At 35.7% G+C, this 23,326-nt stretch overlaps 2 protein-coding genes across 9 annotated transcripts in view; one reads left to right on the top strand and one right to left on the bottom strand.

Annotated features, from left to right (window-relative positions):
• tnn (tenascin N) overlaps nt 1-21,751 on the bottom strand; it is a 53,854-nt gene extending 32,103 nt beyond the window's left edge. For 4 of the 7 annotated variants that reach the window (XM_044134612.1, XM_044134611.1, XM_044134610.1 and 1 more), the window contains exons 1-4: nt 21,649-21,751; nt 21,491-21,566; nt 427-624; nt 48-248 (exon numbers count right to left, since the gene is read on the bottom strand). In XM_044134612.1, the coding sequence (XP_043990547.1) occupies nt 48-248; nt 427-622 (397 nt within the window). In that variant the 5' untranslated portion in view covers nt 623-624; nt 21,491-21,566; nt 21,649-21,751. Of the gene's footprint in view, nt 1-47; nt 249-426; nt 625-6,571; nt 6,670-21,305; nt 21,365-21,490; nt 21,567-21,648 lie in introns of those variants that run through there. The other 3 variants (XM_044134609.1, XM_044134607.1, XM_044134608.1) reach the window with 3 other exon arrangements.
• mrps14 (mitochondrial ribosomal protein S14) lies at nt 21,160-22,546 on the top strand. 2 transcript variants are annotated; one of them, XM_044134614.1, is made up of 3 exons: nt 21,160-21,296; nt 21,743-21,907; nt 22,146-22,546. In XM_044134614.1, exons 1-3 carry the CDS (start codon nt 21,228-21,230, stop codon nt 22,326-22,328), a joined length of 417 nt encoding a protein of 138 aa, XP_043990549.1. In that variant the 5' UTR covers nt 21,160-21,227; the 3' UTR covers nt 22,329-22,546. The 2 variants fall into 2 exon arrangements, with proteins under 2 accessions (XP_043990549.1, XP_043990548.1); XM_044134613.1 differs by lacking the exon at nt 21,160-21,296 and adding an exon at nt 21,449-21,556.
• Nucleotides 22,547-23,326: the final 780 nt, after the last annotated feature.

Raw genomic sequence — 23,326 nt, 5'->3', positions numbered from 1 at the left:
AGACTGCTTATTCCAGCTGCTTAAATGCAATATTTGTGAATACTTACCTGCAACACCTCCTCTTCCACAGCATCCTTGAGTGCACTGGGTCTTTAGGTAGGTGACTTCTTCTTCCAGTCCATTGATTCTGTACAGTAGGTCTTTGAAGCTTTCCGATTCCTCACAATTACACTTAGGTGATTGCAGCCTAATGTTGTGTTTAAAGATGATGTCATTTTCTCCATTGGTTATGGTATCTTGTTGCAGACCTACAAAAAAAACATGACACTTTTCAGTTTTTGATGCTAATTGAACCACAATGTAAAAATGTTCCATCTAACTACTTTAAATGTGTGTTTACATTGCATGTTACATTCTAATTTCTTCTGTGAGTGTTGTGAGCTGCCTATGTGTATGTTTTATTTATGTTTGTCTCATCTGTTTGACCTGTCTTGTGTGTTGGCAGACGTTCCACGGTGCAACTGGAACTTCCTGGGATGTCAAGCTTGTAGATGTGGCTGAAGGTGAGTCCCTGTTCTGTGCCAGAGGAAGATGGCTGGTTGTCTATGCAGCCCACATGGTGTGACACAGTACAAAGTATAATCAGCAGGCACAGGGCCCTCCCCAGGAGTCCAGTGCTCATTGCTGCAAGAAAAGATATATGTTAATTTTCTTTTTCTTATTTAGTTTTCTTTTCTGCTACAAAATAGACCTCTGGTGCCTACAAATCACATTAAGTATTCACAGACTGCTTAAGCAACTTTCAAGTAAGCAACTAAATATAAATGCAGAAAATTTTATTTCACCTTGTTAATATTTTTATAACCACACATATTTTTCTTACCAAGTTTGTCATATTCTGGGACTGAAGGTACAAGTTTTGGGTTTTTTTTTTTTTGTTGTTTTTCACTGTAAAACTAGTGATTAAAAATGCTTAGCTATTTCCAGGCTATAAATGTGTCATAAAATATTGCACCATGAAAAAGTAAAATGGAGAAAATTTAGCTTTGCACCAAAAGTCAGTTTATTGTTCCAACAATATTATAGTTGTGTTTCTGCTGAAGCATGTTAAGGTTGCTTTTTTTCTTGTTATTGCATTTTGGCAAAACCTCTCACCTTTTTCTGTTAGGGTAGGGAACGGTCAGAGTGGGACAGGTGGATTGTAGAACTACTGGCCTTTACTTGCACTAGATTATATTGTACATGGATGAAGACATGCTGCAGAGCTCCAAAGGTTGGGAATCAAACCCCAGACAACTGCATGGAGGACTAATCAGAGGTACAGTGGGTTGGTCACTCTACTTCTCCACTACTTGTCGCCCCAGGAGTTTTTTTTTTTCCACTTGTTAAAACTTATCACAGATTTTCTGTTCATTGTATTTTACCCAGAAAAAATATACAAAAGTTACGGACAAAACCAAATCACACTGTCATTCCCTGGTCTACTGAAAACCCATGGTCAATCAAATGTTGGACTGAAAGCAAATTAGGAAAATCTCATTTCAGCATGAGGGCAGTCATTACACTGTGCCTTTATTACCCTTCAAACACAATCTACCCTAGCTACACTTTTCCAGGCCTCCGGGAAAGGATGTGTTTTGTTTAATCAAACAAAATTAAACAAAACACACTAAAAGAAGAATGATCATTTTTAATTAAGTCGCCATTGATGTAAGATTATCAAAAAACAGACTCTGGAAAGGCTTGATTTAATAAGCTAATAGCATTTAAAGGAAGATTAAAACTACCTCAGTATAGACTACTACTAGCCTATTGATTCCAGTGGTTTTTAATGTTGGGGTATTTGTTTTCTTCAAATGATATCACTGGAATAGCCCACCAAATGCGGAACAGCTCACAAGAAAATGGAGATATTTGTATTCATGCTTCACCGGACCACAACCCTGAATCTTGAGGTTGAATGAGGTTTTCGTAAATTGTTTTCAGAGTACAAACTTGATTCAGGAAAGGACATCTATTTAAAAACAATTCATAAACTTTAGTATGCTCAGTAAGGCAAACAGCTGTTTATTTAATCTCAGGAAATTTGAGCCACGAAGTCATTGCACATGAGTGGGTTTTGTATGTGATGATGAACCCCCCTCCATATTAAAAAGCATCAGAATATGAGCAGTCTTCACTTAGCCAGAGATTATTTTGGGTTGAAGTATGAAATTTGCTTGTTCAGGCATTTGCAAAGCTGGAGAAAGGGTAGAAGCTCTTCTAATGATGTCATTGGATGTAATGACAGTGATGTCATGTTAACATGAAACCTTGTAGCGGTTTCCCCCCCAAAAAAACCCAAATAACACGCTTTAAAAGGAGTGTACCTTTTAAAATCGTGAGAAGGTTATTTTGGGTTTTGGTCTGTATTTGACCTTCTGGTAGAAAAAAAAGTTTTAAACTGGTGGAGACTTCTGTTTTGAGCTTGTGTGGTCTAGAAGAAACACACGTCCAACAGATGTTGTTGGAGGACAGATGAGTAATAAATGTTCATTGGCTGACAAATGGAAGCCTCATATATATTTTGGATAAAGTTTTTTTTTTAGTTAAAATTGAGTAATAGCTGAATGCTGCAGAGTAAGGCTGTAAAACTGCAGGCATAATAAAATTATTTGAATAGAGGCGTAGGGACAAAAGAAAAAAAAAAACGTCCTTAAATTTAGGTTTCAGTTTGACTTACTGTAAAATTTTGATAACATTGATTAATTTTAAATAAAGTTATTGAAAAGATCAAACTCCTTATTCAGAAAACCCAATTGTCTAAACAAAGCTTCATGCGTATAAGTTGGGAGAACATCTGGAAAAGTTTGAAATGAGATGAGAAGTAAGCCAAAATAAAATGATTTAATACAGGCATATCTTTGGCCAGATTATAAAAATGTCAACAACTGGACATAAATCCAACCCATCTTTCATTCACTATCATTACATCACTTAGGGCAAATCCTCTGCAGGGGGGTCTAAAGAAATCTTACAGTATGCCACTTTGTTGAAAGCTGGACACAAGTTGTTTTCCTCTGTTTGCATATGAATCTTAATGATGGTGATTTACCTTTTTGATGATGGAAGATAAATAGATTTGTATAAACAAGTTCAAAACAATTAATATTTTGTTGACCGTTTTGGGTTATTTTCAGACTTGTAAACTGTCCACAAAATTACACCTATGAAATGTGTCAAATTGTTTTGATCAAATGCAAAATTTTAGCAGTGTTTAAAAATTAGAATGTGAAAAAAGGGAGTAAGGACATTCACGATGATCAGCAGACAGTAGCCAGATGATAGAATAGACAAAGAGCCTCAGTGGCCATGTTTGCTGCTCCCTGTTGAGGTTTTATTTATTTTCAGACCCTTTTCTTGTTTCTCTTACAGAACATAGCACTTTGACTGTATGTATATAAAGCAAATGGGTGCAACTGACAGAAAATGACAGAAAGGGGAGACATACAAAGGCGTGAGTGGAGAGAGGAAATGTGTGGCACTCAGTGCTGAGACGGATGTAAAGACTGAAGGAAGATGAAATGGAAAAATAGTCCTCAGACCTGATTATGAGTAACTTGGAAAACAAATTAACACCCCCCAAGAAGTTTGAATTTCAATGCTTTTGTGTCAGCCAAATTTGGAGAGGACATGTGGGCTGCAAGAGCCATGCTTCTAAAATGTTTTCTGAGATAAATAAAGACAAAGAATGATAAGTGAGTCATTTAAAACTGTTAATGACTTCCAGTGTATTAAAAGAGTATATAGTTGACAGATATGCAAAGAATTATTAACATCCTGACAGTATCACTATATATATATAAACAAAACTTTATTTACATTTTTGTCTGATATAGACAGAAAAAAACCCTCTGCTCATTAAACTGTAAACTGTTACTGGAATTCAAGATTTCTTGTTAATATATTTGAGGAAAAATGGGGAGAAAATATATATATTTTTTCTATCCATACAAGAGGTTTAAAGAAAGCAATGCACCAAATTCCAGCTAGAGACTCAGTGGTGAATGCAACTGATGATGCAATTAGCAACAATATAAATAAATGAAGTCTCTGTCTGTACATCAAGCAGAACAAGAAAGCAGTGCACAGTTGCATAAATAGTCCGTCATGACCCAAAGTGGTTCAAAATATTTTCATACAGTTGATGGATTCATTGGATGCACTCCAATGGACCAGCAACATAAACATATTAAACATGTTTGGTTTCAAGGTCTGAAATATTGTTAATCCAAAGGTATTAGACTGTCACTCTGAGACTGGAGAAGACAGCAGGGAAACATTGTAGCTTTTTGTCAGAACATAGCTCACTTTGACCGCATTTAAAACTGGCTTTCAAGATAAACAAAGTAAAATTCAGCATGTCTAAAAATCATGTTAAAGATTCCTTCCAGATAGTAATTTCTACACCTCTAATCAATGTGTCATTATGGGCCTGTAAAAAAGGTTTGCTGAAAACACATGTTCTTTAATAAGGACAGAACAAGGACTGAGTCCATGTGTGTACAATATGTGAAAGTAGACATCCACAGCTCAAAGGACTATAGGAAGAAAAGCTGAGACTAATATTTCAATGAATGGGAGACCACAAAGCGTCAGAAAATTCCTTGACTTTTGAAAAGGTATTGACACTCCTTTACTGTATTCTACATTTTGTCTTATTGCATTCACAATTGTTATTGTATTTCATAGGGACACAGTATTAAAAAGACATAAAGAAAAACACAGAGAAAAAAAATAGATTATTCCATCTGAGCTAGAAGGGCTGAATCTCTGCACCTCCTCCAGAGTTACCATGGGAATCTTGACGGATTCTTAATCCCCAGCATAACCCGACTTTTATTTAGGGTTAATAGAGTAAAGGGACTGCATACAAATGCACACCCCACTTTTCAGATTATTGTTTCAAACAAGATTAAAGTTTGTAGTTTTATTGTGAAATAATATGTAAAAGGTTCAGTGGCATGGACTTTTTTATTTTTACAAGGAAGTGTCATGGAAATGGACACAAAAATATAATAGAAGAATTTAATTAGTGCACAATGAAGGAATCATCTTTATATTGTGTTTATACATTATATGCATGAATGGTTGTAGAATAATCTGATCTTTCCATCTCCTTTCCTTTCTACACCTTTCCTTTCCTTTCCAATCTGCAAATTGCTAACAAAACATGGAAAGTAAACTGATCAAATGCAGCTGAGAGCAATTATTGTCTGTGAGTGGAGCTCATATCTTCATAATCCGGTCTGCCGTCTGTTACCACACAGACCACAAGGATACCTCAAACAGGACCTCATTTTCAACTATGGTGACTTTATTGCCTCAATAGTGCCGTCAATAAAACCACTGAACGGCAATAATAAATCAATAATGTAGTACAAAGCATAACATTTGGGATGACACTGGAGATATGCTTATGTTTCAAAAATGAAACAAAAGTGAAACATAAAATAGTGAGAGAGAGCAAGACTTTCAGCAGATAACAGGAAGGCTAAACAGAGTATTGCCCCATTTTATTTTTCGAAGCGTTTAAATGCAGTGAAGACTTTAATCACAAAAATTTGTGGTATTTCTGCACATAAATCCCTGAAAAACAGAGCACTATAATTGTATTTAATGTATTTCTAAGCTTTCAGTCAGTGAAGACAAAGAAAAAGAGTTTAGACATATCCATGACAACATTTTTTATGTGCCATCAACTCAGGATTGTGAGTTTTTGCTCTCAGTTTGCTGTTTTCTCTTAGCTTCCTCCTCCTCTCCATCATTCTGCACAGCTGAGAGCCCACATCTGCAGCTCGTTTTAAGAGCGCTCCTCTGTTTCGCCTGAGCCAGTACAGTAGCATTAAATAGTAAATCTACCAGATCAACAGCCTGTTAAGGACATCTATCCCGCCAGCCAAAAGTTATTGTATTAAATTTGGTTTTTATCCAAATGGGAAAATTATTGCTAGCAGCTTTGTTCCCACAGAAATCTTGATTGTCTACAATATATTGGAGCTATTAATTAATAATAGCAGACATAAATATAGACTTGTAATCTCATTTGAGAGAAATTCTCAGCTCACTCGGCTCATCTTGATGTGAAATTAACTACTCTAATCTTAAAACTAAATATTGTGTGTATTGCTTTTCGCAGCACGTCAAATTCCAAAATGTACTGGAGTTTATTAATGTTTATCACTGATTGAGATTTACAGGAAGGTAGTGTCATTCCCACCAAGCTAAATCAAAAGCACATTGAGAAGCTATTAACAATAACATTTAAATTGCTCCCAAAATTGAGGACCAATCATTGAAACAGTTTGAAATGAGCAGTGTAGCACATAAGTAGTGGTAAGGGGATTAAGTAAGAGGCCGAGATAAATGTCTTCAAAAAGTTCTGCCAATGCATTTCATAAATTAAATATTTCACACAGACAAAGCAGTTTGCAAATACATTCTATAAAAAAATATCAGAAATGTGCAAAATCTGCAAATTTACCTTTTTAAGTGATCACAAATTCACACCAAACTGCACATAATAAAACAATGATCCAAAGATGAACAGTTTAAATACAAGAAATGCTCATTTTAAATCCTGCTGTCTTACCGTTTTATGATTTGTTAAATTTTCCCCTCCTTTAGCTTCTGTTCGTCTCTTTTCCTTGAAAGTATGAAGGTCACTCACCAAATCTCTGCCTCTGCCACCTGTTGACAGGTCAGAGCTACTGATTCAAGCTTTGAGGATCTCTAAACTCTGAGCGACTTTCTCTCTCTCTCTCTCCCTCTCTCTTTTTACTTTAATGTTAGCATGTCTCAAATGCCTGTAGGCCAGTGAGTGGTAAGTTTGGGAGTGTCTCTACTCCTCTTAAAGTCACTGAATGAAGAGGATGAAAGATCACAGGAGGAGGAGAGGTTATTAACTACTTATATTTGATCCTAGAGATAACGACTCTTGACCTAAACATTATTTGTGCAGAGATTCTCAATGGTCCGCTCTCATTTTCCACTTGCGTGTCTAATTGCAGTAACCAAAAAAATAAATAAATAAAAAAGCAGGAAGAATTCAACTTAATCTCTTCAGCAGCAACTGAAATAAAGGCCTTATTGAAAGCAATGAGTTTGAAGCCAACACAAATACAGATCTGATCCAGGATAAAACAGTCCCCTGGGGAATAATTATTTTTGACTGATTTTATCTCTTATGCAAAACATAGCACAGTGAATGCAATTCAAAGGCAGTAACAGAGACATGCAGACTGTGTTAAAGATGAAGATAAAAGAACACCAGCTGTGGATCCTGGACAAATAAAAATATGATAATGATCACTTTGATGAATCCACTGCTGTTCTGATAAATGAAAAAAAATCAAAACATCTTGACTTGATTTAAAATGTTTTCTGTTCAGAAATGTGTCTCGCTTTATTTTTGTGGGGATGGCCACCACTGAGTGCCATCTGACGAGGCATCAAAGTCTTGCTCCTTTAGAGGAAGAGCATGCCTGCTTTTTTTGGACGACTTTCCTTAATGAACAAAAGTTAAATGTGAAGTGGAAGCATGTAGGGCCAGGTAAACCCCAAGTGCCAAGGCTGGCAGCAGTTTCTGCCTTCATCTGGCAACAAAGTTCTGAATACACATAAAACAGCTTTGACATTTCTGTGGGAACAGATAGGGAACATTGGGATTGTTTGAGTGACACTGTGTGGATCATGAGCTGAGACAGGAGTTGTGAGTATTTAAACAGAAATCCTAAGTTTTAGTTGTGAACAATGTGACCGGTCATTGGTACACATTTTTCTTTTATTTCAAATATAAAAATATGATGGGATGAATGAAACTGTACATCAGAATAATGAAAAATGCATCTGTGTCTTTAAAGTTACAAATTACTCAAAGGAGAACTTTGTCTGTTGAAGTAATGTAAATTAGGTCCTTGGAGAGTTAATATTCCCAGCTGTTCTTTGTTGTGCGTTCTGTGAACATCATGGTACCATGGATTCTTAATGCATTCCTAAAAAATACTAGATACTGTAATTGAAATTAGCAGAAAAATTCTGGGTACTTAATTTATTTACATAACCTAGAAATATTGTTGTAATTGTAACATTCTTGTAATTTTTTGAACATTAGCCCAGTTACTGCTTTTCTTTTTTTGAAACAGTAACATTTTACTGCTGTACAGCACAGCATTAGTGGACTTCTATACATGAGTTCAACATCCTATTTACTTTAAAATTACAATACTTGACAAGTGTAGTTATTAAGTTACTACTATTTTTATTATTAAAAAAATATATAACTTTGTTCTAAATGATTTGTACAACTGATTAAAATAATTTTAGTAAAATTGAACTTGAAGGATAGAAAATGTGAAGAAGAAACGTTTAAATCTATTTATCACTTTCAAAGACCTGCAGTATGGTAGGATATGCCAATTACTGTGCTTCTTGGGACAATGAGAAGCTATGTCACGCACGTCTATTTCTAGAGAAAAATGTGAATGTTTCCCATCGCATGTGTTGGCTTCACCCCATGCTGGGAAAATGTACCCCACACAGCTGTAACAGAACTCCTCTCAGCAGGGTGAATCTTATATTATGTTTTCTTTAAAGTGATGCATGTCTGCACTCAGCTTCCTTCCTCTCCTGGGCAGAAGACAAACTTTCAGATGTTATTAGAAGAGCCCACACACGCCTATTGATTTACTTTCTTGACTCATTTCTGCTTCTTTTTCAAGGGTGATATGCTCTACATGGAGAAAAAAAAAAGTGGTTTCTTTTATTTAACATCAAAATGTAGCCAGGTCACACAAAAGTCAAAACTGTTTCAGAATACCTCCTGGCTAATCTAATTGATGTAGTTTGTGTATAACAAGCAGGTGTTGATTGGATGTATTTACATCTGTTAGTTTATGTTATTGTCTGCTGCTTGGAATGCTCATTAAAACATGGTGAAAATTTAATATTTGTTTAACTGTGTGTTTGGTTATATTAAACATGTATATGAAAAATAAATATTCACTTTGAGTTGACAAAGCATTAAATGTGAACTTCATATTTATAACCTAAAAAAGAAGTTGCTAAGTTATAATTGCCATGACAGAGTAAATATATTTCTCGTACTCCCAAACTGTTCTGTTGGCACTAATTTCAAATCTTGACAGCCATTATGTTTCCCAGCTGTTTTTCATTTATTTGAAATCTGGTAGATATAATCAGTAATGGGTCAGAGTTGGCCATTTCTTATGTTCTCAAAACAAGCATCCAGCAATTATCCTTCAAGCATTTCCCTGTTTGAGAATGGCTGTTTACATGTTGTCAGGTGTTCCTCCCCTCCCACATGTCGTTTGATCTGCACGTTCATCCGGCTTTTTCCTATTGCTTTTGTTTCAATCAAGATTTTTTTTGTGCATTATAATATGATATGAGTTTTTCTGTTGTTTACAGTTCTTCACCGTCACAGCTGAACACAAGAAGTGAGGGAAATCTTATTAATCACACTAAGTACGTAGTTTGCCTTTTTAATGGCTTGCATTCTACTACAGTTTCTATACATTACACATCATTAATCACAGATGTCAGGAATAAATGTTTTATAGTTCCCCCCGCCCTCATGAATGGTCTCAATGTATGAATTCACAGCATACAGAACTTGTTTGCTATATGGATATATTCATTTCATTTGCGAATCTTAGCTGTTTTATATTTGGTAAATAAGACAATACTTTCAGTAAGAATGGAGTGGCACACCTCTATTGCTCCAGAGACTTTGAGGTGTCAGGCCCAATTCATTGTTTTTTTTTTTTTTGTTTCGTTCATTACTACGCTTAGAAGTCACTGGTGTTTATTAGTCTATAATCTCTACTTTAGGCTCTTAAGAAGCAATGTTTGGTAACTATTATATTAGTCTGTCATTCTGGGGCTGTTGTCACTTGACAGGGCACAGACGGCAGCTCCAAATCGACTTAAGGGGCCTCCTTGCCTCCTGCCTTTCTGAAATCATGAAATTCTGATCCAAGTCATGCTTCAGACTGTTTTTGAAAGGGACTATCTAGCATATTGTTCCAAATATGAAATATGTACATATAATCAACGTATGCACCGTAAACGTAAGAAGATAAACATAAATGCACTTTCAACTTTCAAATATTTTGAGAATGGCCTTAAGAAATTATTTCCAATATCACCAAAGGGCAGCTCTGAAGCTACATGTGGCTCTTTAGATTCCCCACAGTGGTTCATAAAAACTTTGGCCAAAAATGATAAAAAAAAAAATTGGAGCAAAATTTCAAAATTTAATAGTCATAAAAATTACAAGCTCTAGCAGCTTTTCCTGGGCATTTTAATGCAACATATGCATAACATTTTCACAAATGTATATATAGACTTAAGAAAAAAATTTATATGATAATTGGTTGCCAAATGTGTGCTTTGTTAATGTAATTTCCTAAAATACTTGATACCCCGTTGGGAAAAATCTAAATTAATTTTATATGGCAGGTATTGTAAAAACAATCTATTTTATTTCAAGGATTTGCTTCTGTGATTATCCATTTGCAACAAATGAAAGCAGAAAAACCTCTCAACCAATTTTACTCCAGTGGTCAGGGATAGAAAAACCAGGATGTTTGTTACAAAAGTACCTAACTACCATTCTCAATTTTTCTTTAAATGTTCACTAATCTGGATTTAACAACGCTGTTTGTCATTTTCAGAAATCAAGAATAAAGTGCACTGTAAAAAGTAATAAGTTCACTTTACTTAAAAAAAGTTAGGAAACCGATTGCCTCAAAATCTTCAAGTAAAGTAGCTAAAAATAACTATGTTTAGACCACTCAGATAAAGGCAGTAAACCTGAGTACCGTTAACTCAAAATCATTAATTGGGTTAACTGTAAAATATTCATTCAGACAACTCATGCAATGGCAGTAAACTTGAGTGCCGTTAACTCAAAATCATTAGTAAAGTTGACTATAAAATGTCAATTATGACTACTTCAAATTGTGAGTTATGCCAATTAAGCAGTACTCATAAAAATAAGTTATGCTTACACATTTAAGAGTTCACATTACTTGCAAAATATCAGGAAACCGATTGCCTTGATATGTTCAAGTAAGATGAACCAAAAGTGTTAAGTTATTGGAACGAAGAGCCAACAGACAGTTTGAATGGAAAAAAATGTTTAATAATTAAACAAGTTTACCTTAAATACAAGGTTCTCAAGTGTGGTTACATACACACTAAACTGGAAACAAAGTTTTCCACAGACTTTTTTAGGGGAAAAAATGACACGACTTTTTTTCTAGGGTAGCCTTCAATCTAATATTGAATCCTTCAAATGGCCCTCAGCCTTTAAAACTTTGAGAATTCCTGCTTAAATGTCTTTGCTGACTGGTGTGAAACAAAAACTCAATTCTCAATACTAGAGCCTAACATTTATCATAACATTGATAAAGTAAATAGTGAAGTAGTGAAGTGAAGTAATGTTTCTTCCTCATTAACATAAAACCATTTAGTAGTCTGCAAGTGCAATGATGCTCTCTCCAACAAAAAAAGAATCAAACAAGAAATAAAAATCACTTTTCCAATAACAATAACAACGTTGATCCATAATGTCACATCACATTCACTCATTGCATCAGAAGATTTTTGAGTGATTGTATTTTTGGTTTTAGGGATTTATGTCCAAGTGACAGAAGCACCCTTTGGATGAAGTCAAAGGTGTATTTCAGTTGTTGAGGGTACTCCAAATTCAGAGAATAAATAAGTCCAAAGAGCAAACACATGGCATGTGGAAGATTCCCAAGATCATTCATGACAAGACTTCCTTCCAAAATGATGGCAGTACTTGAAGACTGGAGGTGCAGTGAGTCAGTGGAGGCCTGCCTGTCCTCAGGAATGATGGTCAGGATCCCAATGGGGGTGTGAGACACGTCTGGGTCTTCGCAGTCCTAACAACAATAGAAGCAACACCACAATTACATATCAACATAACACTTCTTTAGGGTGACCAGACGTCCTCTTTTTCCCGGACATGTCCTACTTTTCAGACCTAAAAAAATGTCCGGGGGGAATTTAAAAATCGTCCGGGATTTTGGTCAACTGCCTCAAAACACATTACATAGCTTACAGTGCATTGTGATTACATTGCCACTCCGTTCCACTACTCCATTCCAGGTTTCTTTGTATGGCAAGAATCGGCAGCATGTAAACACATGTGCTACCGATTTCTTGTGCTACACGCAGGTTCTACCCCCACCCCCGTTGGCGCATGTGTGTCCGCCGATTCTACCCCCCCGCCAACAAAAATGAAGTGTCCTCCTTTTCAGAAACCCAAATCTGGTGACCCTACACTTCTTCATCACGGCTGCTTCTCCTACAGTTTACAGCTGCCCTACCTATGGCAGTCTACTCATCATAAGCCTTCTATAACAGTACAGCGGCTTTTTTAACCCGCCAACATCTTTATCCTTATCCCTTTTCCTTTTTTGTTTTGCGCCCCGGACAGCTTTTTTGCTCTGCCGCTCCATCTCGTTGCCACTAAATAAACATGATATTTTCGACTAACGTTAGTCCCAGGCATCGCTAAATCATTACACATAAAGTTAACCTCAAAACCTGGACTTACGGATGAATTATATGGCCGAGATAACGAATATAAGTTTGCTAAAAAACAGTGGGACTTACCGTGACAAAACTTAGCTGCAGCAACCGCCGTATTGTTGACAGTTTGGCGTTTCTTTCAAACACGTCACTGTCAGTGTCCAATGCGCATGTGCGTTCAACGAGAGCTGCCGAATGATGCCGAGTTTTTTGCTGGTTATGCAGATGCGTTTTGCTCACTCATAACTCCAAGTTCGGGTTACTTGCTGCTGATGAGTTTGATTACTTGCCTCAGTAGAAAGTTGTCTTTGCTAAGTTTAAGTTAGTATAGTCAACAGAGTAAGCTGGAATGAGTTCAGGTCACTTTTCTTTTTGAGTACACTTTACTTTTACATTTTACAGTGTGGAAAGTAATTAATTCATCTGTTGCAGCCAATAAGGACAAAATGAGTTTTGAAGAAGTTTTGGCCTTGAATAAATGTGAGATAAGATGAAATAAGAGAAGTGAAATATATAAAAACAAAATAAAAATTCTATATAATTTTACTGCTAAAATGTTAAAACGAGACTGTCAGCTTTACCCAACAGTTTGTAAATAATAATAAATAAAAATTTTAATCCAATATATAAAATAAATGTCCAAATATCCCATCAAAGTGAATGAATGTGTCATTTTCTAGGTAGAAATAATTCAGCACCCATCACTAAAACATTTAGTCTATACATCAGCTTGTCTGAGACTGTTGACCACACTGATGTAAATACATTTGGTAACTATCAAACAGTTGCCCTGTGGCCGTGTATGTGGGCTTAAACACCCCCTTCAGTAATGGAAACGAAAAACCTCAGAGGTTTTATAATGTAAATATACAAGAAGCCTCCTTTGAAGAATATGGTATATTTAATCTTGCAAAGTTTCAGCGTAGAAGAGGGACATGACTGATTCACTCACAAATTTTTAAAAAGGCAGTAAAGTATGATAGCATACAATAAAAGAGAATTCTAGTCTCTTTATAGGATCCTCAGGCCTAACAATAAAGACGTTAAAATATAACCAAAAATGGTTTCTCATTCAGTTTTAAGGAAACATCCAGGTTTTGTAATTTTTTTTTATGTATTGAAAACATCTTGTCAAAGAAAGGTCCAACAGAGACTTTAGTATCATGTGAGTTTACAACTGTCAAACATCTTGGAGCTATTTTTATTTTTGTCCCAGTGTAAAGTGAAACTGCATAACTTCAGTGGAAAACACATCAGATTAAAGGAAGCTGTGTAGATAAAGTTAAAGTAATTTAGAGGGAAACAAATTAATCCCATATGATTGTATGGATGAATGTGCTCCCTTCAGAGCCTTGGTTGCGTGCTCAGATTTCTGAGATGGTTTCCACATTTTGCACATAAGAACTACTTGCGAACAAAGATTTATATGTACAGACGATTACAGAACAAGTTTCTGCCATGTCTGCACTTAACACTCCCAACTTGATTTACACTACCAAATACATAAATAGCACAGTGAACATGTGTAACGTAAATGTTGATCTACAGCATGATTATGCTCAAATGTTCTACAATTACTGCTAGCTTTTAGGTTAAAGAGGATAGAATGGGATTTCTGTTTTACAAGGCAGAATATTGTCAAAACACAACTTAAGGGTTCTGACAGCACATAGTAAATGGTCTGGATCCAGGCTTGTGAAGCACCATGCATCCAGTATTATATGCTGGAAAATTTAGAAACCCCTTCTACTTTCTTTAGGTAAAACAGGCAAACAAAAACATGCAATCATACAGCTTACTATGAAAAAATAAACCATGAGTTATTTTAGATGGTACTTACATAGGATGTGGATTTTGAGGCAAAGTTATTCTAAGGTACCCAGTTTGTAACAAGTAGCTTGTATTTGTAAACTGTTACTTATCACATGTTGATACACAATAAAAAATGTGACTCCCATCTAAAGCCTAATGCGTCAGTCAAAAAATTAAAACTTCAAAAGATTATACTATTACTAAAGGCCAAATAATGCAAGTTAAACAACAACTTAAAACCTGATTACACCCACTTCCTATGTATGCTTAATACTAATGGAAAATTAGAGTGGCCAGTTATACCAGTATCCGTGCTTTTGGATAGACGGAGGATGCCAGACTACTTGTAAAGAATTCATGCATGCAGCTGGAGAACTTTCAAATTCCAAACAGGAAAGCCTGAAGTAGAACTCAGGAAGTTTTTGTTGCAAGACCTCATTTGCACTAGGGTAATCCAAAATTGTGTTTGTTTCCCATTCCAGGTAACTTGTGCAGATTAATAGATGCAGATGTTTAACATTAAACATCCAACCAAAACAGGCTCCCCTGGGGTGCAGTTGGTAGCACTGTTGCTGCGAAAAGTGCAGAAAGGCAACAGTCCTGGGTTCTCAGGCCAAAAACATGACTAAATTCTCCTTATGTGTGCATGGTTGTTTATCGTCTTTGTCTCTGTGTTCCCCTGGAGAAAGGCACCAGCCTGCCTTACAACCCTGCAAGGATAAGAATGTTTTTTATAAGTGCTCAAAACACAGTTTGGGATTTGGGGAATGTTTATTTGTGACAATAAAGAATGAGGAGTATTAGTTTCAAAGCTCAATGTTTTATTTTGTTTCATTTTGTGGTCTCAACCTGAGAGCACGATATGTTTACAATCTTATGTGTTACACATTAGTGTCAAAGAAATTTTAAATGTAGAAAATGTCAATTTAATCCAGATTTTGTCCATGTATAAGAAAAATACAGATTTGAACAAAACTAATTGAAAGTTAAAGGATTAATTGGAAAAATGTAGAATAAGAGAGGTTCAAAAAATTAAAACATTTTACTTAAAAACATATTTCCTACTCTATAAAGCTACTGTGAATATGACCTATTAATATTCTGTACAAATCACCAAATAAGTGAAGCCTACAATTAAAATGATCATTAATAAATAATTGGCTATCTCTTGTGAAAAGACTAGGTGAAGCATATCAGGAATTGAGCTAATTGGATCAGAGAGGAGGAGTAATAAAAGAGCATGACAAATAAGTTGGGGTTAACAGCTGTGACAGAGCTACCTGACGTTAATATCAGTTCACAAGTCTGGGTCAATCCATCATGAGTCTGGGTGAATCCCTAACCCCCATTTCATCAGTAGATGAAACCCAGTAACCCAGCACTGCTCATGTACTTTGATCCTCAAGTCTTTCCTTTTAGCCATAGAACGGAGGAGAAAATTACTGCTGTACATATTTTCTGTTGGCTTTGGCAAATACAAACAACAAGTAAACAATATAATTTGGCACATGGAAGTAATAAAATGTGTAAATTTTGCTAATTCTTTTATAAAACAACAAAAACACACAAGCATCTGGAGACCTCTGGTAATGGTTGCATTTGTTACCAATTATTTAAAAACCTTTTGACTTTTCAGGATTAAAAAAGTAACATTTCTTTGACAGGTTAGATTTTCAGGTTCTGCAAATTAACCTATTAAACAGCAAGAGCTCTTGTTCTTTTCAACATGAATGTTTTAAATTACCCAATGTCTGTCTTTTTTTAGTACAAGCTGAAAACTTGCATATAATTGGAGCATTGTCTGCATGCCCTAAATAAGAAAGAAAAACTGTTTCAATCATGAAAACCAGAACGCATAGAATATAAATTTGGGAATATGTTTGACCCATGGGAGTCACATCATTGAAAAACATTAATATGGACCCACCATTCAAAAATGTACAACATTATTTACTCCAGCACCGTTTCTGTTGCGTTGCAAAGAATCCTTTCCGCTTGATATACAGTAAAAAAATATATACATACTGATAAGAGTCACTGTGGGTTTTCCTGGTTACAAACAACAACTTATTGCACCACATTTCCCAAATGAACAAAGTGAATCCCAAGTTCAGGCTGATAAAATCTACACAAAGTAATGTCAGTCCAATTCATACCTCACAATGTATCAATTGACACAATTGTGCAGCTCAAAATCATAAAATTGAGAGCTGCACAATTTTATGAGTGTGCAGCTCAAAATAATTAAAATCTTGAACAGTCAAATGAAGTAGCTAAAAAGTAAATAATAAATGAGAATGCTAAACAAGGGGTGTTGTATAATAAAATACGTACATATTTATATATTTAGCAAACCATACCATGATCTGAAACTCAAAAATAAACAGTCACAATTTATTTATATGCAGTAGTTCATGTCCCAAAACCACTTGAAAAGCACTAAATCACCACTGTGTCATAATACCACCACAAAATGATATCATAAATTTGACTTACACACCTGGTGGCTATTTTTAAATAAACAAGAAGCTAATTGTATCATTTCATGGTCAAGAAAAAGCCCATTCTCAAAGGTTCAGTCTTTAAAAATTATTAAGTTAATTTTAAAACTTCTCCAGTTCAGCGATAAAATAATCAAATGCAGTAGTGACTGGTGTGAGAAGGAAAAATTGTTTCAGTGAGACATTTCCTGTATGTCTCTGGCAGAGTAAAATAAATAACTCTTTTTCTCTCTCGTTGAGATGTCGTAAATGTCATAAAAGGAGCCACAGCATTCAAGCCTTGAACCAACCCATTATGCTGAACCGGATATATCTGGCAATGTTTTTTTCTAACTAACAGAAACTGAGCAGATGTTCCAGCATTTAAAGGTCCTTTTAATAAATCATTGACAAGATCAACCACTCAGGTTGAATCTTTGACCATGGAAGTGTTTTGCTGTGGACTTAGTATATTTTAACAGTTTGCATGCATGCTTTAGCAAACACAAGAGAAACAGTATAATCAGCACTGAAAGCTGTATTTTAAATCAGCCAGCACCTGGTATGAAACACACTACTCAAATAAAATAGAGGTAAGCTCTTGTGTTTGCTTTGATATGACATAAGGTCGTGTCTCCAGACTGAAAACAAACACATTTTGGGAATATCTCACTAAGACACAGTGCATAGAATTTGCTGTCCAGGTGGTGTGATGGATTCACTGGCACATCAGTGTGTTAAATCCTTCCACTCTCTGCAATTACAAATCAGACACGGCTCATTTAGCAGGAGGCCTTGACCTAGTTGACATGGAGGGCCCTTTCTCTCATAACTCAGGAATGCCAAGCATTCCCCCAGGGTTTAGAGGAAGACTTTTCCACTTTATGGCATGCAAGTAGGTTATGACATACGTAAAAGGGTGATAAAGCTCATAACTAGGAGACATAGTGAGATGGGATCACACTAACCATAACTCTTTGACTTCTTGGTCCACAGTCCTCTGATACACCAAAGAGTAAGTAAGTGTAAAGAGCATCAAATTAATTGTACTTAATATTGCAGAGGCATATAAAATTAAAATGATCCACCAAACTGGTCATCAACAACAACTCCCACTCATTTCAGTCTTTCATTGTGTTTATAAATGCCATAGTTTGAAATACATACTAAGACAAAGATGACAAAGCAGCTTTACTTGAAGGTACCAATAGTCATGGAAAAAAGAAAGTACACCCTGCATCAGTTTTAGGTTTCTAAAATATTAAACATTTAACTCACACGCAGTCATAATTAGAATCTAACCAAGAGAGTTAGATTTTCCTCTCCACTTTGAATACATGCATGCTAATTAGGGGTACACCGATTTACCGGCCAGCCAATTTATTGGAACCAATTTCCTTTATTTTGGGAGCTCGGTGATCACGTGACAGTTACTTGTGAAACTGATTTTATCTCCCTCAGCAAAGCTCTAAAAATCAAATGGGCGTCATTGTGGTGCGTTATTGTTTTTTTTTTAAATCCTTATTATGCTCTGCATTTAAAGTTCAGGTTTACACAATTTTTCCTCATTTATTAGACTAAGATTTATATGGTAGTTTATACCAGCAATGCTCAACAAACAAAACCAGAATTAACTGGGACCAAAAATTTCAGTTCCACCCCATTACAATAATAGATATGTTATTATGTTGTGCAAATTGAAGAAACCTTTTTTTTTATTGCTGATTGTGACTTTCTGTCAAATATTTGAAATAAAAGAGAGGCATATAATTCTGAAAGCATCCAAGATATGATTTATCAATTTCATTTTTCACATATTTCACTGCTAGTAAGAACTATATATGATTTATGGTGATAGGTTCATGTGTAAACTTGTCAAGGTCAAATGTGTGAATGCCCACCCACAAGGAACATTTTGATTATTGTTTACAAGCTGAGTAGCAGACATTAAAATGCCAAGCGGGAAGACACAGTCGTTTGTAACCATGAATTTAATAGCTTAGTCGTGTGTGTTTGCCCCATCTATCTTACATTTCATCAGTGAGGCATTAAGATAAGAAAGCTATGAGATGCCAGCAGCAAATTAAACCGCTTCCCTCATCTTCAAACGCTTTTATAGCAGCCACAAAGAAAATACACAGACATCTGTTCCTATCACATTTTCATCTCAGTGTGGTATGGAGTAAATCAGACCGATGTTTGATCAGCCAAGGGATCCTTATTTGCTTTAATCAGCATGTTTGGGGTGGGATGAAAGAGTGAATAAACCGCTGTTACAGTGAATATTGTTGACTGACATGCGAGAGCTTAGTGGTTTACCCTGGCAAATGAGAGTGCAAGTCTTCATCTTTAAAATAAACAATGTTCGGTTCTAAGCATTTAGTGTGCTTCCTACTAATTCTATTTACAAAATTTTTGGAGGGTGTAATAAACAATAAACGGTTTTACTTTCACACTAATAATTGATTTGTTTTAAAAGGCAAATTTCTATGCAAGTATAAGAAGTTTGTTCATTTTGCGTTGGCATTTACTTTACTCTTTCAATGGTTTTTTTTGCAATTCTCACATGTATCCAGCATTCACAGTTGTTTCAGCATCAGTAGCATTATGTCATTGGTTGACCATGCTCACTTGACTCCTGTCGGTTTTATGGATGATGCCACCTGTCTGTTGTCTCTCTGAATAATGTCCATTCGCCTCTGAGGCACACTAGTTTAACGTTGCGTGGCTTTGTTGTTCAGTCTCTTAAGTTCTGAGATCTCTTGTAAAGCCTGTAAATGTACATTTGTTTCCAGAAAATGCAACATAAACATAAACAATTCCTCTGTCGAACTGACCAAACTAACTCAATTAGCCAACATGGCTATTAATCAGTAGCAAAGCCAGAGTGCAAGTACTTTAAAATCCACCCAGCCTAAGTAGGGCTTTAATTTTGTGTCATCTAAAAATAATAAAAACCTGTTGCTTCTATTAAGCTGTAAAAGAAGTGACTGAAAAAGGCAACAGTGAATCATTTTTAACCTATAAACTCTGAGGTTGATGTTTGCTGGCAGAAGTTTAAGGGTCTGACATTTATCATAATGTTCAGAAATAGAAGTCCTGGAAGGTCAGCACTCACATCCTTTTCTGTTTTAGATGTCTCGGGGATTATTTTAGCCTTCTTGGTGATCTTGGAAAACTCTTTAGAGGAGCTTCAGTTAAAGGCCAAAACATTCTGAGAGCCAAATAGCAGTTTAATTATGACATACTACCATACTCTAAAATGACAAATCTGTTTTTCCAAATTTCAAGAAACTTAACAAAAACATTTTGACCTTTGGGACAAACATAGAGTGACTTAGGTTCTGTTACCATAATATTAACATAAAAAACGACTGTTACAACAAAAGACTGATTTTAACTGATTTTAACAGTCACTACTACTGTGCATTACCCACTGCTACTATTAAGAAAACCATGTTACAAATGCAGCTGTCTGAAATAAACTGGCTATTAAAACCAATTTTATTTTATTATACGTTTTTAGAGCTTTTGTAAAAACAGTACCCTGTGAAGAGAGAGAGAGAGCGAGAGAGAGAGATCTGCAAATGCATCCTCTGTCATGTCATGTGTTAGTATTTATCCAAGAACGCGTTCCCTCCAGGGTACAAAATAACAAGGAAAACTTAACTGAATCTATCATTTTGTTCCTTCTTCTCTCTATAAAACATAAAAAGACAGTAACCTGCTGAACCTGATAAAAAGAAATGTCAGAATACTACTTTACAAAATCTTATTCGCTTATTATCCGTGATTTGGGTGGATATGCACTTCAAAGTACGCAAAATATAGTTTTAATCAGATGGAATGTTCTTTATTCAATATAAAATGTTAGGATTATGCTCCTCCTGGCTGGTGGGAATGTCTTTGATTCCGTACTATATATTATGGAACTACATTGCCACCTAGTGGTTCCTAAGTAATACTACAATAATTTGCCATTCTTTTCAGATGAAGTTGCTAGATATTTAATTAGTTTTCAGCGGATTGGGTTTGGGGTTACTCACAGGCTTCACAGTAGTGTTGGGACAACGGAATTTACATAAATCCAATTGAATCCTCATGATGTGTCATTCAATCTTAAACACAGCAATGTGCCTGTTAAAAGAAAACTGTACATCTCTATTGACAAGAGATAAAGCCTAAAACAGCAGTGACGTCCGCATTGCAGGGAGTACTCTATGCATAAATAACGTTAAAGTCCGAAACGCTAGTTTTAAGGTTTACATTTTGAAACAGAATAATTAAATTATTATATTACCCTCCTAGCCACAGGGGGCAATATCTTCCATCTCTTTCTATCTCCCTTTGGTAGTTCAGCCTGGATCCATCATGGCGGCTAACAGATTAGCATGTATGGGTCTAAATGCCCTTTATTCCACCGTTTACGCACCGAAACAGGTAACTTACCTATTTTCAACACACATGTTGTGGCTTGCGTGTTATGAAGAAAGCCCTGGGTTCTCAGTCAGAAAAATTGAAAAAGTAACAGTGAAAATGTTAATTTTATAACTGGTTGTGTAACGCTAGCTTGGATGGTAACGCTAGTTTTCATATAAACTGTTTAGATGTCAACTTGCTGCACTGAAACTCACCTTTCTGTGTTAAGGTGGAGTAAAAAGACGTGTGAATGTGGCTTGGAGTGTCAGTGGGTTGGAGTGGTTAGTATGACTGGAAAAGTTTGACATAAATTCAGTAAATTTATCATTCTCAACGTTCCATGATTCTTTATCGCTGACGTATTGTGGCTTACCTTTCTTGTGGAGTGTTTTCGTCTGATATAATTTGGACACAGCCTGGGCTGTTACTTGTACAGCTGGGACTAACTGCATGTTAATGATGGTCAGGCACTGCGGAGCTGCTGGGGAGCAGTGGACCAGCTGAGAAGTTACTACGTTGACTGGAGGATGCTGAGGGATGTCAAGAGAAGACAAATGGCCTTTGAGCATGCTGATTTGAGGACACGTATCAATGCACTGCGGAAGAACACCATCTTGCCCAAAGAACTCCAGGTAGAGTTCTTTATTTGTACCAATATGTTCCTTATTGGAATTGATCAGACATCTGCAGCTGACCCAGAACGCTATTGCTTACTGTTTTTCTAAAAATAGCACATCACCTTACTGTTTTTCTAAAAAATAGCACATCACACCAGTTCTAAAGTCTGTGTTGTCTTTTTATCACATTCCAGACCATTCAGGTCTTCAGTTAAGAACTAATTTTGGAAACTTTATTTTAATTTGTTTTCAGGAAATAGCAGACAAGGAAATTGCAGCACTACCCAGAGACAGCTGCCCCGTGAGGATACGCAACAGATGTGTGTTGACCTCCCGACCTCGGGGAGTGAAGAGAAGATGGAGATTGAGTCGTATTGTCTTTCGGCATTTAGCTGACCACAACCAGATGTCTGGAATCCTGAGGGCAAGGTGGTGACTGTGCCCTTGTTGGACTTGTTACACAGATTGTGTCATTAAAAACGTGGCTGTTTGTCAGAAGGGCTGACATCAGCGCTTCAAACTTGTGGATATGTGCTGATAACTGTACAATAATCTGCATTTATTTTCCCCTGTTAAGTAAACTAAAAGAAAAAAATAAATAAAAATTGTTTCATTGTACACATTAAAGAGATTATTAAATCTTGCTGCAAATTATGTTGCTCATAGACTCTTTTATTAAGATATACACAGAACATATCAGTCTTATAAAAAACACGACGTCTTACTATTATCCTATTGCATCTCCTTTTAATGTTAGAAATACATTAAAAGCTAAGCAATGATTAAATATAGATTCATTTCATTTCAAATAAGGTTTTGATAAATATAGTGTTATGTGGCTGAATATCTTTTCTCTTTCTTCTGTCCTTCCCCGTTTTCTTTTGTTTACATGTATTGTCTTCCTTCCTTGTTTCTTGTGTTTTTTTCTTCCTATCTTCCCTTCCTTGTTTTTTTTTTGTTTGTTTTTTTTCCTTCTGTACTTGTCTTCCATAATTTCTTTCTCTGTTTTGCATTTTTACTGAAAGTCAGACGTCTGTCAAAATATCATTCCATATTGAACTTTTGTATTTTATATTTTACTATTAACACTAAGGACTGGGAAATCTGGAAATATCACTTTAAAAAAGTATAAAATTTCAGAATTTTTTTTTTAACCAAGCAGGTTATACAGTATATGCCCACATCATGCACTTAGGTTGCATTGTTCACATCACTTAATAATAGTAATTATTAATAATAATAATAATAATTAATCTAGCTACAATGCGCTTTTTAGAGCATTCAAAAACATGTAATACCTTATTCAACAAGTTATTTATTTTAATTGGTACTAGTTACGTTAGGGATGTCAATACTCATTCAAGCCACACCAGCGGTGTGAAACAATTGACCCTCATGAGCGAACAGCAGACGTAGAGAACGTCATTTCCTGGG

This window comes from Gambusia affinis, linkage group LG12 (genome assembly GCF_019740435.1).
Source record: "Gambusia affinis linkage group LG12, SWU_Gaff_1.0, whole genome shotgun sequence".
Lineage (NCBI taxonomy): Eukaryota > Metazoa > Chordata > Actinopteri > Cyprinodontiformes > Poeciliidae > Gambusia > Gambusia affinis.
The sequence above is the reverse complement of the archived record's forward strand: the minus strand, read 5'-3'. Positions and strand labels throughout refer to the sequence as shown.